The 15,554-nt window shown below is 35.5% G+C and overlaps 1 protein-coding gene across 1 annotated transcript; it reads right to left on the minus strand.

The window, feature by feature from the left end:
• Positions 1–694: 694 nt before the first annotated feature.
• On the minus strand, positions 695–13,715 carry LOC103779090 (G protein-coupled receptor kinase 4-like). The gene is made up of 8 exons (XM_008946707.1): positions 13,634–13,715; positions 12,850–12,962; positions 8,253–8,330; positions 7,017–7,117; positions 5,549–5,641; positions 4,114–4,177; positions 3,581–3,721; positions 695–889 (listed from the first exon to the last, which is right to left on the minus strand). Exons 1-8 carry the CDS (start codon positions 13,683–13,685, stop codon positions 695–697), a joined length of 837 nt encoding a protein of 278 aa, XP_008944955.1. The 5' UTR covers positions 13,686–13,715.
• Positions 13,716–15,554: the final 1,839 nt, after the last annotated feature.

Consider the following 15,554-nt stretch of genomic DNA (forward strand, 5'->3'; position numbering starts at 1 on the left):
AGGGAAAAGACTGCGACTCATTCAAGTTATGCTGGATGACACTTTTAGAAGTTCTTTGAAAACCAGCGGCACTTGGTGTTACATGCCAGAAATGCAAAGCCAGCATTCTTGGTCCACCATGAAGCTTGTTTTGCTTGTTCTATACATTAAAGCATGCCAGGGGTTAAATGATGTATGTACAGAGACAGAAAAGCATAGTTAAGATCAAGCACAATGCATGAGGCTTCTGATATCTTTATTAATTCAAAAGCTAATAATGTGTTTACTGGAGGAAACTGATAAAAACAGAGAAAGAGAACAATATGGATTATAACTGACTTTTTGCCCGCTTGGGCATACTAAGCAATGCAGCAAGGGACTTTTAGAGCCTTCCATGCACTTCTAGTTTAGAGTGGGCAGGAATACAACCTCATGTTCCCAAAATTTATTTGAGTTACTAATGAAATTGCTTTATAATTTTTACAAACAAACCTTGAATCAACTTTATCATGTCTTTATCTATAGCAAGTATCTAGACCTAATCTACCAGTAAAAAGACAAGTAAGTTGAGTAATTCTGAAGGATGTGCTGTGAAAAAAGGGCTACTACACAATTTCTTTGCTTCTTTTACTTTGAAGTGTAAACTCATTTTAGTAGAAAATAATTAATACATTCAATGCTGAAAATTCAAGGTTTGAGTGACTGTAGCTGACACTCACCTGTAAACAATTCTCTCCTTCTGCAAATCCTCCAGACCACAGCAGAGTTCTGCAGCATAGAAAATAGCCCGTTCTTCATCAAAGCCAGGATTTCCCATGTTATATATGTGAAACTTCAGATCTCCTCCATTCATTATGGTTAATACTAAACACAGGGCATCTTTCGTCTCATACGTATAGGATAAACTAACCTAAAAATGGGGGAGAGGAGAAGATAACCATTATTCATTCAGATACCCAAATACAGTTCACAACTTTTTTCCAATACAAGGAATGTACAAATCCTTTTTTAAAGCAAAAAAATCCCCAACAGCCAAGTAGAGAATTGCTCCTGTTTAGTACTTGGATACAAAGGAATTCAGGCTAATTTGCATGTACACACAAACCCTACATCACTATACAAAAGTTTAGTCATATCTGTTTAGATTCCACAGAGACCCATGCAGACAATACCTTTATTGATGATGCCCTTCAACTGCACATTTTCTGTGTTACTCTTTGTAAAGATAACTTGTACACATACCTTACTTTATTAACACCTGAGGAATTATGCACTATCAAACCATTTTAATGAACTTTTACAAGACTCAAAGCTGCCCTACGGTAGAGAAATTTAAAAAGTTATTTAAGATCAAATATGTACATTCTATTGCTCCCCCTGCCACCCCAAATAAGCACGTATTTCCCTTAGAACTTGCTAACAGCAGAGATTTAGTATAGCTTTTTACTCTTTGTTCTCACCGTACTTGGAATTCAGTGCTGATAGGTAAAGAACACTGCATGGGGTTTTTTTCTTCAGGTTTTAGAGAAATGGTTTTCAAGTGCATATAAAGTTATACAGTAGACTTGTGAATTTAAAAAACACAAAACCAAAAATAATTTAAAACAATGTAACATATTGCAAAATTTAACATGTTTATGTTACAAACTCAGTTTCAATAGAAAAAGCTATGCTATGCTTAAGATCATCTGGCAGGATCTTCAAAATTACCTTCAGAGATTAACCAACTTTTACTAAAAGCAATGGGATTTAAACATGTACTCAGCTTACATTAGGCAAATAAACTAGGTAAAAGTCAATAGGATTTATTTTGGCACAATAAATGTAATGTAGTACAAGTACAGAAAGGCCACAATACAGTAGTAAGTCCAAACTCTCTCTTCAGAAACATAAATCGAATACAAAATAAAAAAAGGAAATAAATATACAAATCAGCTATTCAGGGAAAGGTTTCTGCTTGGCGGTTTTAAACCAACGGCCAGCTATTGATGACTTTACTTGTGAGAGAGGCATAACAAATTATCTGCCTACTCCCAACCCAGTATTACTGCAGATCCCAGATCTAGATCTTCTGTTGTGTCAAAAAACACTGGGTGGCAGGAGGAAGACAGCTTAAGCTCAATCCTACAAACTGATTCCAAATTAAACTTTGATCAATTATTGATTTAAAGTATTCACATATGTTAAAAAGATATTACTCAAAAATCGAAGTTTCACTCTCAGGTATCTCTACAACTAGTAATATCTGGATCAATTCAGGTAGTTCCAGGATTCAGTTTCAATCAATTCAAGCCCATGAGCCTTGTGAGAAGATAACATGAGCATATTTATATGAAAACATTATTTATAATACTTTAAAAATCTGGCCAGCAGGTTCTTAATTTTTCTTTCTCTGATTTTTTTCTTCATTATCCTACAACTTTGGGTTTTTTTAATACATAAAGCTTATCAGAAAACACATTGGTACATATTTTATAAATTTATTTTTTCATTTAACTTTCACTTTCCTCTAACACAGGTATTTTTAAATCCTCTCTGAACAGCAATACAAAATTTAGATCAAATGGATTAAAAAGCATTTAAAATTAACATTTAAATGACAACAATATAAAGAAAAAATAAACATGACCTGGGAGGAAGTCTACTTGGTGTATCTTTGATCATTCTAAGTTATTTAACTGCTGAGTAATTTGTTAGTAACAGAACATAATTTACATGATAGCGTCAGGTTAATAGTATTAAGACTAAAATTTTCATTCTGTGCAATTTCTATTAAAAACTTATGTTAATTGTTTCACATTCATGATACCTCTTTAAGCCCTGGTACACAGCAAAGCAATATAACTAATGTGAATTGATACGCTAGTCAAATTTCCTGTATATGCAGTGAGGAAAGCTGTGAAAATACCCAAGGATATAAAACCACTCCTATTAGAAGTCACAGAAATGCAGGATATGCAACTTCTAATGGCAACTACATGGCAGATTCTCATGAAGTTACCCTTTAAGTGCATTTTTTAATCACCTCCGAAAATTAAATTAGAAGTTAGCATTAATTATAAAAAAAATAGGTGTATGGGAGGGAAGATAGAGGCAAGAGAAGTAAACAGAGAGCAATGCACTGGAAAAACAGAACAAAAAGAGAGAAGGAAAAAAACAGAAGGAAAGAATAGGATGGAAGAAAATATATGGAATATCCTCTTTATAGATAGGCAAACACACTCAGAAATAGCATGCAGCAGAAATACAAGTTCAGTGAATATTCAAGTCTGAGTGCTACAGAATAATCTATTCACTTTTGAAAGGACAATGATTCAGTGGCAGCAGCATACTGAAACACAACCTACTGTTTTGGTTTTCAGTGGCAAATTAAGCAGGTCGCCTAAAATAAATTCAATATTGGAAAAATAAAGTCCTCTGCACAGAACTACTCACAGACATACAATCATACTTAGTATGTCAACCATTTCTCTCAGCTGTCACACATTCTCTAAATCAATTAAAAAGTGCCTTGTGCCCACAAGATCCTGAAGAGACAAGTATGAAGCAAACAAAATAGGAAGACAAACTTCTCACAATAAGATCAGAAGTAGATACTTACTACAAACCTACTATTCACTTTTTCTAGAATTCTTTTTTCATTTAGGGCCATTGATTCTCCTTTCCTCTTCTTTATTCTCTTTTTTTCTAGCTTTTTACAAGCATACATTTTTCCTGTTGCCCGTACTTGACAGGCACATACCTAAAAAAGAAGGCAGGTGTGTCAGAGACAGTAAGGGGTTTCTTAGAATATTTTTTTTTAAAGAAGTTTAAAAAAAATCCCATTCCATTATAAACAGGATTAATAAAACCTATGTATTTTCCTATTATGTTCATTAATATTCAATGTAATTGTTAAACAGAAACTAATTTCCCATTGTCAAATGACATTTCTAAGCAGTCAGTGGAAGTTTTCTCCATCTTCATGACCTACAAAACTGAAACTAATGCAATAAAAGAAGCTTGGATCAATGAGTTTGCCAGTTCATATGTCAACTGTAGATTGTTACAGTCAATAGTTAAAAAAACACCTCTGCTCTGTATTAAATTTTTTTTCTTAATGAATGCCTTGCAAAAAGGTAATTTGGTACTCACCTCTCCAAATCCACCTTTGCCTAATACTCGGTAATGCCTAAAAGTGTGCTTGGTTACTGGTTGCCTGAATAACAGAAAGAAACAATTAGTGCAACAGGAATTACAAGTATTATTAATGCCCCTCCCACTCTGAGGTCTGTTTTCCTTTTCTCTTTCCTGTTCTATTACATCTTACTGAACAACAGTTGCCTTGCCCTCAGGAAGACAGTATTATAATAACCTAAAATTCAAATGAAAGGGGTGTTCTGATTAGAAACATGGGCTCCCTCATGTGGTCATCAGACATTCACAATGGCAGGAAGAAAAGCGGATCAGTTAGGCCCTTTGCTGCCTGTGGTTAGAGCCTTATCGGTTTATCACCTTGACCTTTATTTATCACCTCCGGTTGTCTCTCTCAGCTGCAGTGTGCTGACATGTAGGCTGGGTTTCAATGAGGTCATGCTTACAGTGCAGCATTAAAGAGGTAAACTGCTTCTGATTTTGCCTTCCTGTTTTGCTTTTTCAAAAAAGGAAGAGTTGTGGGATGCAACAGCAGTTCAAGAGCCCAACTGTTGAGATGTTGATGTAGAGGAAGAGGAACCGCCAACTGGAGGCAGTGAAGATGTCAGCCCTTCTATGCTGAAACACTCCTAACAGGTGTCAGAACTGGGCTATTTCATGGTGCTGGCTTTGCCTTTTGTTCTCAAAGAGCACTCATTCTCAATGCAGCTTTATTCTCAGGACAACAAATGGAGGCTCATTTGGTACAGAATTTGCTTTGAGTAACTTCCCTAGTTCTCTTCCTGGCTTCTGCTACTAATTCAGTCAAATAAAGACACTGGATAATTTGAGTATTAATTTTTATGATAAATTCCAACAATTTAATGTTTGAATATGTGCCCATGCTATCCAGCAGTGCTGAATTAGATTCAATTTGTACCAATTTCAGCCTTCTGAAAAAGTTTAGACACTCATTTAGTATTGGTTTAAAAGCCCAAACTGGATTCTGATATATACAAATCTTGCTGCACTGGAATTACTAGATCTGTGTCTGTACAATCCTCAAGAACTGATTGGTTACACAGTCACCCAGTAGGTTATAAAACTAGATTAGGTTGTTTATTAACCACGAATCAGACCAAGTTTTAAATGAAAGGTTTCCAACAAAATATTGGCATCCAACCACACACTTGGCAGCCACACACAAATCCACATGAAAATAAATTTGTATTTAACCAATACAAATTTACCACTGAAAGACTACTGGACAGATAATTCTGTGAGAGGATTGGCTAACTGTCCCATCAACACCATCCTTCACATCTTGTATCTCAGATCATAATTTCTTAAACAGGCAGTGTCATCCATTAGTGCTCTAGAGCATTTTTAGAGTAACAAGCAGAATTGGCCAAAAAGCAAAGCAAAACTATAAGGTGAACATTATAACTAAACTTACTTTTCCAGCCATTTCCACTGTAAAAAACGGGAAAAATACACACTTTCTTGGTAAGCTTCAAAAGGTCTTCTGCTTAGGTATTCATGAACAATTCTAGCAACAGGAAAATAAAATCAGTCTTTTACTGAAAAAAACGATAAAGCAGGAGGTGCAATCAATCTATTCAAATATACTTAAACATATCAATGAAGCTGTAGGCAGAAAAACATTGTTACTGTGCACAACAATGTTTTTAACTTAGATGTCTCATTAAGTGAATGCCCATCGCAGGAAACTGTTTTTCTCAAAACACTAGGGAATGCCAAACTACTGTTACTTAGAGGTACTAGAAAGTTGGACCTCTGTATTCTCATTAAGGGTCTTCAAGCCCACACAAGCATCAGCCTCTCAGTAGCTATGCATGTATGCATGTATGACCCCAGAAATGTGACTTTCAAAAGAGATTTACAGCAAAGTACCTACAAGTTTTCATATATTCTTTGAAGACTCGTAAGTAGAAATTTTGGTTTAGGATTTGAAACTCAAATACTAAATGCGGTACCCAAACCTGAACACCAGGTACCTTATCATTCCCCTTAAACTAAACACACGAAGGGAGTGTGTGGGGAGTGTAGGAAAACAAGTAATTCAAACTGTATTCAGATTTTTATTGGATAGAGGAAAGAGGATGACCTACATGACAGATCCTCTATTTGGGACATGATTTACTAGGTGTTCTCACACATCCCTTACAATGTTATAATCTCAGGCTGTTATAAAGTATGCTTATTTTTGTTGCCAGGGAGATGACCCAAGCAGTGACAAAACATGTTGTAATCCTTCAGACATGATCAAGCATGTCTTGAAGAACCAGTAATATTACAAACATAAAGGCTTTAGAAAGACATGCAACCCTGGTAAACATGTACTGTCCCTCCAAGGAAAGCCATCCCTGCTGCTGCTGCTGTGTGAAGTATCACTTCCCAACTTCAGAACAAAACCAAGCTGTATTTGTTTGTGTTAACTATCACAGTCGATGCTCTGATCAGCCATCTTAATGGAATAGAACTGTTGGACTCAGTTCAACCTATTTTCAAGAGTCGTAAGTTGTGTAACATTGCTCAGAAACCTTTCAAGCTCCAGTTTATAACTGCATATTTTTCCGAGGACCCTCAATCATGGAAAAGAAGTCACTCAAAAGGTAAAAACATAATGAAGAGAAATACTATTCTAACTTGCGGAATACGCAGAAGATGATAATGTGATTTTATGCAAAAATAGCATTAAAGATAAAGCTCTGCAAAAGTCAGCCATCTAAATCACATCTGGAGGAATCCTAGCTCTTTAATAAATCTGTTCCAAAGTTCTTACCTACACTCAAATCAGACTAAATACTCCTGGGTGTAATAACTTCACATTTCAATTCTCTCAGAGACACACAAAATTCTTTTGTGATACTCAAACTTGGCACTATGCATTTTTAACTTACCTAGTACAGTCCATAAAAAGATCCTTACAAGGGTTGTTTTCCAGTCTTGCTTTACATTCGTTTACTGTTTCCTGAGGTATTTCTGGCAAGTGTGCTGCAGACTTTACATAATTAAAAAAAAAAAGGGGGAGGGAGGCAACAATTAAAGCAATTTTGTAAATCAACAGAACAAGGAAAAGTTCTGTATCCAAAGTGAAATTAAATCTTCTAATACAGGAAAAAGAAAGGAATGGTTTAGCTAAAGAGAAACTCAAGAAAGTCATATTCAGGCAAAATTTTTATTTGTTCCCTATTACAGAAAAATGCATCGAAAGTTATTACAGTCAGTTACTACTTCAGTATCTGGGGAAACAAACTTGGCAATAAGTCAAATTTCTTTTTCTTTCCATGAGTGTACCACCACAAAAGCAAGTTATCTATTTGGCTTGGCAGCAGGGAGGGAAGGGGAAAGAAACACACGCACTTGGGAAACTTTCAAACAAGCCCAAAGAAATTGGGGTTTTCTGTAAATACTGGGTGTGACTTGCAGTAGTCCAAAAGAAATTATCAGAAGCCTATCTGCTCTTAAGGCATTTGAAAGACCTTCATTTGGAGTCAAGCCTTTTCAGAATGACCAAAGCAAAAAAAGCAGGAGAAGCATCTATTCATAGAAAGAAAACATCTAATTAACGATACACAGAAAAGCTTCTACTTGATACCAAAGAACAGACTCTTAAAAATCAATCAGTGAGATTTAATATATGCAAAAGATCAGTTATTAATGTTCTCCACGCAAAATACTGGGAAACAGAATGCTCTAGAACAAAGCAGCACGGGATTTCACTTTGTGAAAACCAAACCAAGGCCACACAGGAGTCTGAAAGAAGCCAAGCAATGTCAAGGATTTCTCATTCCATGTCCCCGGACTACAAAACTGAGTTTCTTTGTTAACAAGTTTTCTTTAGATGCAAAATGAGTTTGTCTAAAAACATATCTTTACCTAAGACCAGTACTTTAATTACAAAACATAGGAGAATAAATCATAATGGTAGTAGTCTTAAAAGCAGAAATCAGTCAAGGTTTCTGCTCAAGTTGATAAGTTTCACAATTCTAGAAGGCAGTTCACCTTTCAGAAAGACAAAAAAATGGGACTAAAGAAGCTTGCAAGTCAATTTACTAAAACCAAGGCAACAACTTATATCTCTAGTTAACTGACATTTACAAAACACATCAGATTTTGCAATATAAGATATTTACCCCATTAGTGAAGTATGTCTCTAAAACTTTCAGGCCACAGTCTATACGCTTTTCATCTGAAGATACCTCATATTCAGCCTAGGGGAATGGAATTGAAAATGAAATTAAGTTCAGAGATTTTTGGCATTGCAGTCTTTTACATGATGCTAGGTAAATTTTATCCTGAATACAACAATGCTCTTAATATAGAAAGAACTGAAGGTTCTCATTGTTTAAATTCTGTTTAAAACTTTTTAGGCTACAGAATGAAACATGTATGAAGAACCATCTTAAGAAAAAAGCACATGGAATTTAACATTTGGAAAACATATTAAAACTAACAATTAATCTAAACGCAATTGCAGAAACAGCATCCTAGAGTTAAATCAGGTCAATTACAATAGAATGGTATTTATGTAGTACAGTACGACAGAATGATCCAGGTAGGGAATGATGATTGTACTCATACTTAATTAACTTTTCTGCATTGCTCTAGTAAAGAAAAATACGTGAAGGAAAAAAATTAGAGTCTTGGGTAAAGCTGGGATAAAACTACTGCTTTCTACAAGGTCATGTTAACTGGAAATAAGAGAGATCTAAACCAAGCCCTACTGCATTCTTTGAGACAATAAAACTGATATAAAAACTCGATTTTTTTTACTTAGTAATATATAGTACTGTGATGTAGAAAAATATGACTGTACAATACAGTGCATTTTGCAGATAAATATCTGGCAGCTTAATAGAGCTTGAGGGGGAAAAAAAAAAAAACTACTATGGGGGGAAAAAACCCCAACCATCAAAGAGATACTGGCATTGAAAAACTCCAAGGACTACTTACTATTAACAATTTTAAGGCATAATCTAGAAACAGACATCAGAAGTTGCAACATTTAAAGATAACACAGAATCTCTGGAAAAATAAATTAGAGAAGAGCCATCTCAAATAGGAACTTGTATTAGCTTCATAAGCTGGGCCAACTCAATCAAAGCTTATTTCCTATGTCAGAATGTAACTACATGCACCTAGGAATGAAGCCTCTGTGGCAGACCTCCACAATGGAGGACTGTATCACACAAAACAGCAGTCTGGCATACTGGAACAACAATCATAAGAACCCTATAGGGAGTTCCAAGTCATTGATCTAATCAGAAGATGTTATTTACCTTTATAAACTGTTTCTATAGAACACTGGGGAAAAAAAAAAAAAAAAAACAAAAAACAAAAACGAACAAACCAGTTCAAGAACCAACCACACACACACTACTGGAAATAACAGAGTCCCTGAACTCCAGTTCTGCAATATATTCCAACTAACCCACACTGACTCACTACTAAGTCATCAACATCTTTTTCTGCTGAGACATTATGGTATCAACCATTTCAGCACAATACTTAAATTCATAAACTGTTGCAAGCCATTATTTTTGCTGCTTTAGTTCCACAACTACCAGTCCAATGTTGAGGAATCCTTCTGCAACTACCAAGCAAGCGAAGCAGGTGAGAAAAGTTGATCAGCCACAGCAGTGCACTTCCCACCTTTAACTTGGCAATTATGCCAAAGCAGTCACTAATTTAATACAGGCAGACATACTGGTTTAAACAGATACTGTAATTCAAAGGAAGTTTAAGAGACAGCCTTGTCAACTAATTTGTTACTCACAGAGCTTTAGAGGGAAGTTTGATTTGTCACCCTTTCTTTTTCATACTTGAGTAACCTTGTCCCCAGCTAGTGAAATGAGTCACTAGAAGATTGGATAACTGTAATTCCTCACTTTCTGTCACTTTTATTCAATTATTTCACAACTCTTCTTTGTGTAAAGTCAAGCTGACTCGAGACTTTAGGGTCATATCTTCTCAAGAGTTAAAGCTTCCCAGTCTTGATATTCAGTACAGGTAGACAACGCAGCATTGTACTACCCTGATTTTGCCATTTTAGCCTCCTGTTGCTGAAATCACATTGCTCCACATTAAGTGAGTCAGAAAGCTCTTGTAATTAAGATGCAAGGCTCTTACGACTCTTGCATTTTATGCCAGAAAAACTGCAGAAAGATTAAGTCTAAAATTTATTTAAAATTTTTTAAATAGCAAAAGCCAGGGTAAAACCCCCACAACGTTAGCCTTTCCCTTCACATTTACTGCCTTACAAACAAAACCAACAAAGAAATACTCAACCCAACCACTCTCTCCCTCTTCCCTCAAAAAAGCTTGAAGAAGCTTGCTGAAGTCCAGTCCAGAAAAGGGAATCAGACTAACTCAGGAACTATCTGCAAGAGAGAATATTCTATCTCACTTCCTTGATCAAGACAGCGTGCTAGCTTCCAGATCACGAGAGTCACCCGTTAGGGATTATCTTAACTCTTAAGAGACTTCTGTTTCAGTGACTCCCAAGCATAGTTCTTCACCATTTTTCAAATGGAAGTTAAAAAAAATATATAAAAATTTAAAAGTAAATTGTGAAATTATCCCTTACCTCAATTATGACAGTCTGTTAATTCACAAAAGGGTTGCAATCCACATAACATTATAGGTTGCATTTTTCAAAACAATTAAAAATTTTCAGTTAGTGTAAAACACAAGTTACTTCCTAGGAACAATTTCACCTGAAAAATTCTATCTGTATAGCAAAGACATGCCTGCCTTATGGGTTTGGTTTTTTTTTTTTTTTTTTTTTTTTTTCCTTTTTCCTCTCCTTTGGGCTACTCTTACTCTAAACTTTAAAGGATTAAAAAGGTGGACAGAAGTTGTAGCTATTAAGGGTACATCCACAGTTGTCAGTGGTCTCCCCATTGTGCAATGCTCATTAAAATGCTCTTGTTTATTCTCAGTTTGGGATATTTAGCTCCATTGTTCTGGATTTCCATTCAATCTGCTCTGTATCTCCAACTCTCAAATTGGTCTCTGGAATTTGGTACTCAAGAGTATGGTGAAATGCACCTGAGGCGTAAGCCTAATTGCCCAAAAATTCATTGACAAATAAAGCAATTCTACTTACATGATGCTAAGGTTTCTTTTTCACTATCAAGTGCTCAGTTTACCCTCCCGTATGGGGAAGGAAGATATAGGGAAGTGGTGGGCACACCAATATTTTCAGGTACTTGCTTATACCCAGGCCTCTTTCAGAGCCATCTTGCATTCTGATACTGTATTTTGGGACACATGTAAGCAGCAGCACTACCCTACTTCTATGTCCTTTGGTTATTTGTTCCTTGAATATAGAAATAAAAGAAGTGGAATAAGGAAAACTGCTCCTTTGGCAGTAATCTCTGTTTAAGATTATATCTTACTGCTCTTGGATTAATTATAAGGGATGAAGAAAAAGTTCTGAGGTATTATTTTCTCCTCTCAAGGACAATTGTCTGCCTGCCTACTCTTGCCGTTACTCTCCCCACGCTACCCTCCCCCTTTGAGGGTTTTGTTTGAGGACTTTTTACAAAATATGGCTATGGGCACACTTCCTTCCTCCCCTCATTCTTTAGGGATAGATACCAAGATGAAAATGTATCAAGACAAAACAGCTTCCTTCTCTTTTAGTCTCTAAAACATGTTTTTTCTCCTTCTGTAGATGGTGCCCTAAACTTCCATCTCCATTGTTGGTTTTTTTTGTTTTTGTTTTTTTTTTTTAATAAACTCATTCTGTCTAGCCTAGGGCTTCCATGCAAGTTGCAACATTTTCAAGTCTGAGTATCATAAGTAATATTAATTGTATACATATTCTTTTAGGCTCAAGAAGTCAAGCAGCATGTCTTTCTAATATTATTTCTCTCGTTCCCATCATGCTTATTTTTGTAGCTCTGACCATAACAAGATAGCAGAGATTTTACAATAAACATCTTCCTTTAACTAACAGAGCCAGATTTTCCTTATTTTCATCAAATATTACAGCTTTACCACTGGAAAAGAATAAATCACACTATAGTTTCATGTATGTAGCATTAGTGGACAGATTCCTCTAGAGAAACTTAGTATTTTATAGAATAGTTGTGTGTTAACCCTAGTAGGCAGCTAAACCCCCCACAGCTGCTCACTCCCCTGACCCCTGAATAGTAATCAAAAGGGTAGAAGTGAGAAAATTTTCAGGTGGAGATAAGGACAATTTAATAGATAAAGCAAAGCTGCATGCAGAAGCAAAGCAAAATAAGAAATTAATGCACCTCTTCCCATGGGCAGGGAGATGTTCAGTCATTTCCAGAAAAGTGGGCCTTTAACAGCTACTTAGCAGAACATGATAACTAACTTCCCACTCTCATCCTCCTTTCCCCCATCTTTCTATGCTGAGCATGACTTCAGTCTGGAATATCACTTTGGTCTGTTTGGGTCAGTTGTCCCAGCTGTGTCCCCTCTCAGCTTCTTGAGCACCCCCAAGATACTCAGTGGAGGGATGTGAGTAACATCGAAGACCTTGAAGCTATGGAATCACTGTTCAGCAACAACTAATACATCCTTGTTATCAACACTGTTTTGGTCAAAATTTCAAAACATTGCACAGCATGAATTACAATGAAGAAAATTAATTCTGTCTCAGCCAAAACCAGCACAAACCCCAAACTTTTTACAAAAAAAACCCTCAAACTGTATAGGCCTGTTGATCTCCATCTCCAATTTCAGACTGCTTACCACTGCATCCAGAAATTCAATGCATCTTTTCAAATCTGGTCTGGAATCACAGAATTGTCTGAAGAGAAGTCTTCCTATTGGCTGTTTGTCACAAAGCTGGTTATAGTCTCTTTCTGAGAAAGAAATAGTACGTCAACATCTTTGTTTATTTTTGTCTTTGTCACAGCATTGTCCTTACATCCCTTTAAGAACAGATCAGAAAAACATCGCTACAATGTGAAGATTTTACATTAACATATTTAGCAAAAACACCAAAACCATGCAATGATCCCAAATGATAGTGGAGCACTCACTTCCAGCCCCATTCATCTCTTACAGACTATCACATTTATTAAATCCACATTGAATTATATGCCTAAGTTTCATTCAGGCTGGGGGGTAGAAAGGAACAATGCTGTGAAACAGCAATCCCAAAGCAAAAATGATTGTTTGGAAAGAAGGAATACAAGATAATAACAGAAAATATTAACATAATATTAGAAGAAATTAAGAACACAGTGTAATATTACTATGTCATTCAAATTACATGATTCCTTTTTCTAATTCATGGCTTTGTAAATTTATCCTTCAGGAGCAGTTTCCTCTAATAAAAAAGAAGCTTTTATCTTCTCACAACTGTATCTTCCCATAAATTCTCCATCATGATAAAAGTTTAATAGCTATTTTTCCTAATTAGCATTCAGAAGCAAGGCAAAAATCTTTTCAGTTAACACTATCAAACTCTTACCTTTCCTTCTCAAAAAAAAAAAAAGAGAAAAATCAGACTGTTCTACAGGACACCTACCGATTGAGCATCTAATACCTTCACAATGGCTAACAGGTGGCAACTTCAGCATCTCTTTCCATTTTTTACTACGCCCACTCCGTTTGCCTAGAAGAAAAACAAAAGTAATGTAAACCAGAACACTATGCCAAAAAAAAATTAAACATAACATTAACAGCATAAAAGTAGGTCACTTCTGCACAGATCTGTCAGATTGCTTTTCGGATCCAGGAAGAAATCCATCTATAGGGATATCCAAACTAATAACAAACTTGATATAGAGAAACTCTTACATGAAACACTAAAAAAACAGCAAGCCTTTTTCAAGACAAATATTTCACATTTTGGCTGTGTATATGAAATATCTCTGCAGAGACAAGGCAAAGATCTTTGAGTAGTCTGAAAATTACAAACCAAACTGAAACATCAAAATCAGAAATGAATAAAATTTGTGAATTATCTTTCAGCCATGGTGAAGAACAGAGGATGTTAAAGTTTAGTAACAAAATACATAGAACAAAGGTTTTAAACACATTTTTGGATTATTAAGTTGCACTTTTTTTTTTTTTTTTTAAGGGCAGTAATAGTAGTAACAGTAGACCCCCACTAATAAATGAGAGGGCATTGCTCAAATACACACCCTTTATTCTAGACTACAGGAGGATACAGGATATCAGGAAGAACTTAAGTGTTGCAGAATTCAGATCTTTACACTGCTTTACATTTCACAACACTAGTAATCAACCAATTAAAAAAACCTACTACAGTATTTTTCCTATTATCAAAAATATATCTGTGCTCTCTTTTCTTTGTTAAATCAGAATTTTAGCACATTGCTTTGAGCTGAAGAAGCCAGTTCCATTTACAGAAGATAGGCATACTTATCAAAAAGGAAAAGAGACCGACACAGGAGCACACACAGATATATATAATTGCAAAGCATTTCAGCAGAGCAGTAATTTTTGTGCTGCAAAATATTTTCAAAGAAGATTTTAATAAGTGATATGGCCAGATGTGTTTCCACATGACAGAACAGTAGCAAAACTGCACAGAAACTTTCTAACTGTACCAAAGCAGTATGTACTGTTAACCACAATGGGAGAGAAAGGAAGGGAGTTACCCTATGTAACCTGAATAGAAACCAAGCAGCAAACCGTACTCAACTCTTTCAGAACTAAATCATTAGGGAGAAAGGAACTAACATCTTCAGAATAATAAAATAAGTATTTAAAAACCCTCTTCACTCAAACATACAACTTCTTGAACAGTTCCACCTCTGCAGCCAGACCACTTCCAGCTTAGTGTACCTTAGCTCACACCAAATTTACATGGTCTTTCTTAAGAGAACACTGATGTCTCACTGTAATGCTGCAACAAAACATTCTCAACTCTAGTATGAGTAGAAAAGTAAAAAAATAAAGGAATGTAAAACCTTAAAAAGCTAGCTTGCAGAGATTCTTTGAACTGATACCTACTCTCTAAAAAAAAAATCTCTGCACTATCTTCTAATATTGCTTTGTTGCATATCATTCGCCTTACAAAGTATTTTCAAATACAACTACATTGAATCTACTGCCCCCCTCATACTTTATGCAGTACCATAACTAATAGTGAAGCTGTAATCGCCAGCATTATTAAAACAAACTCCAACCATTTAAAAAAAAGTTTTATGTTATAAAGAAGTTGAATGTATGCTGAAGAAAATCAAGCCACACAGAACACACAGAAATGAACACACACACAAAAATAAATCACAGACTAAGACAGACAGCCTGTACACATACACTGAATAGAAAAGGACTGAGTGTAAATTATTATGTGATCATGAAAACAAAAAAAAATATATAGACTGGAGGATCAAGTCATTGATCTTCATTTTTAACCACGCTACTGAATAATACACTATGCTGCAAGGTCCACAGAAGTTAAATTTCTTGTGTTA

Source organism: Merops nubicus, unplaced genomic scaffold (genome assembly GCF_000691845.1).
Source record: "Merops nubicus isolate BGI_N331 unplaced genomic scaffold, ASM69184v1 scaffold51318, whole genome shotgun sequence".
In the NCBI taxonomy this organism is placed as follows: domain Eukaryota; kingdom Metazoa; phylum Chordata; class Aves; order Coraciiformes; family Meropidae; genus Merops; species Merops nubicus.

What these genes read in the sequence shown, in the direction of transcription:
- LOC103779090 (XM_008946707.1), bottom strand. Translation starts at nt 13,685, where the DNA reads ATGCTGAAGTTGCCACCTGTTAGCCATTGTGAAGGTATTAGATGCTCA. An exon ending in CTTTTTATGGACTGTACTAG is followed by an intron (nt 5,642 to 7,016) that starts GTAAGTTAAAAA and finishes TCCTGTTGCTAG; the next exon opens with AATTGTTCATGAATACCTAA. An exon ending in AAGTGAATAGTAGGTTTGTA is followed by an intron (nt 890 to 3,580) that starts GTAAGTATCTAC and finishes CCCCATTTTTAG; the next exon opens with GTTAGTTTATCCTATACGTA.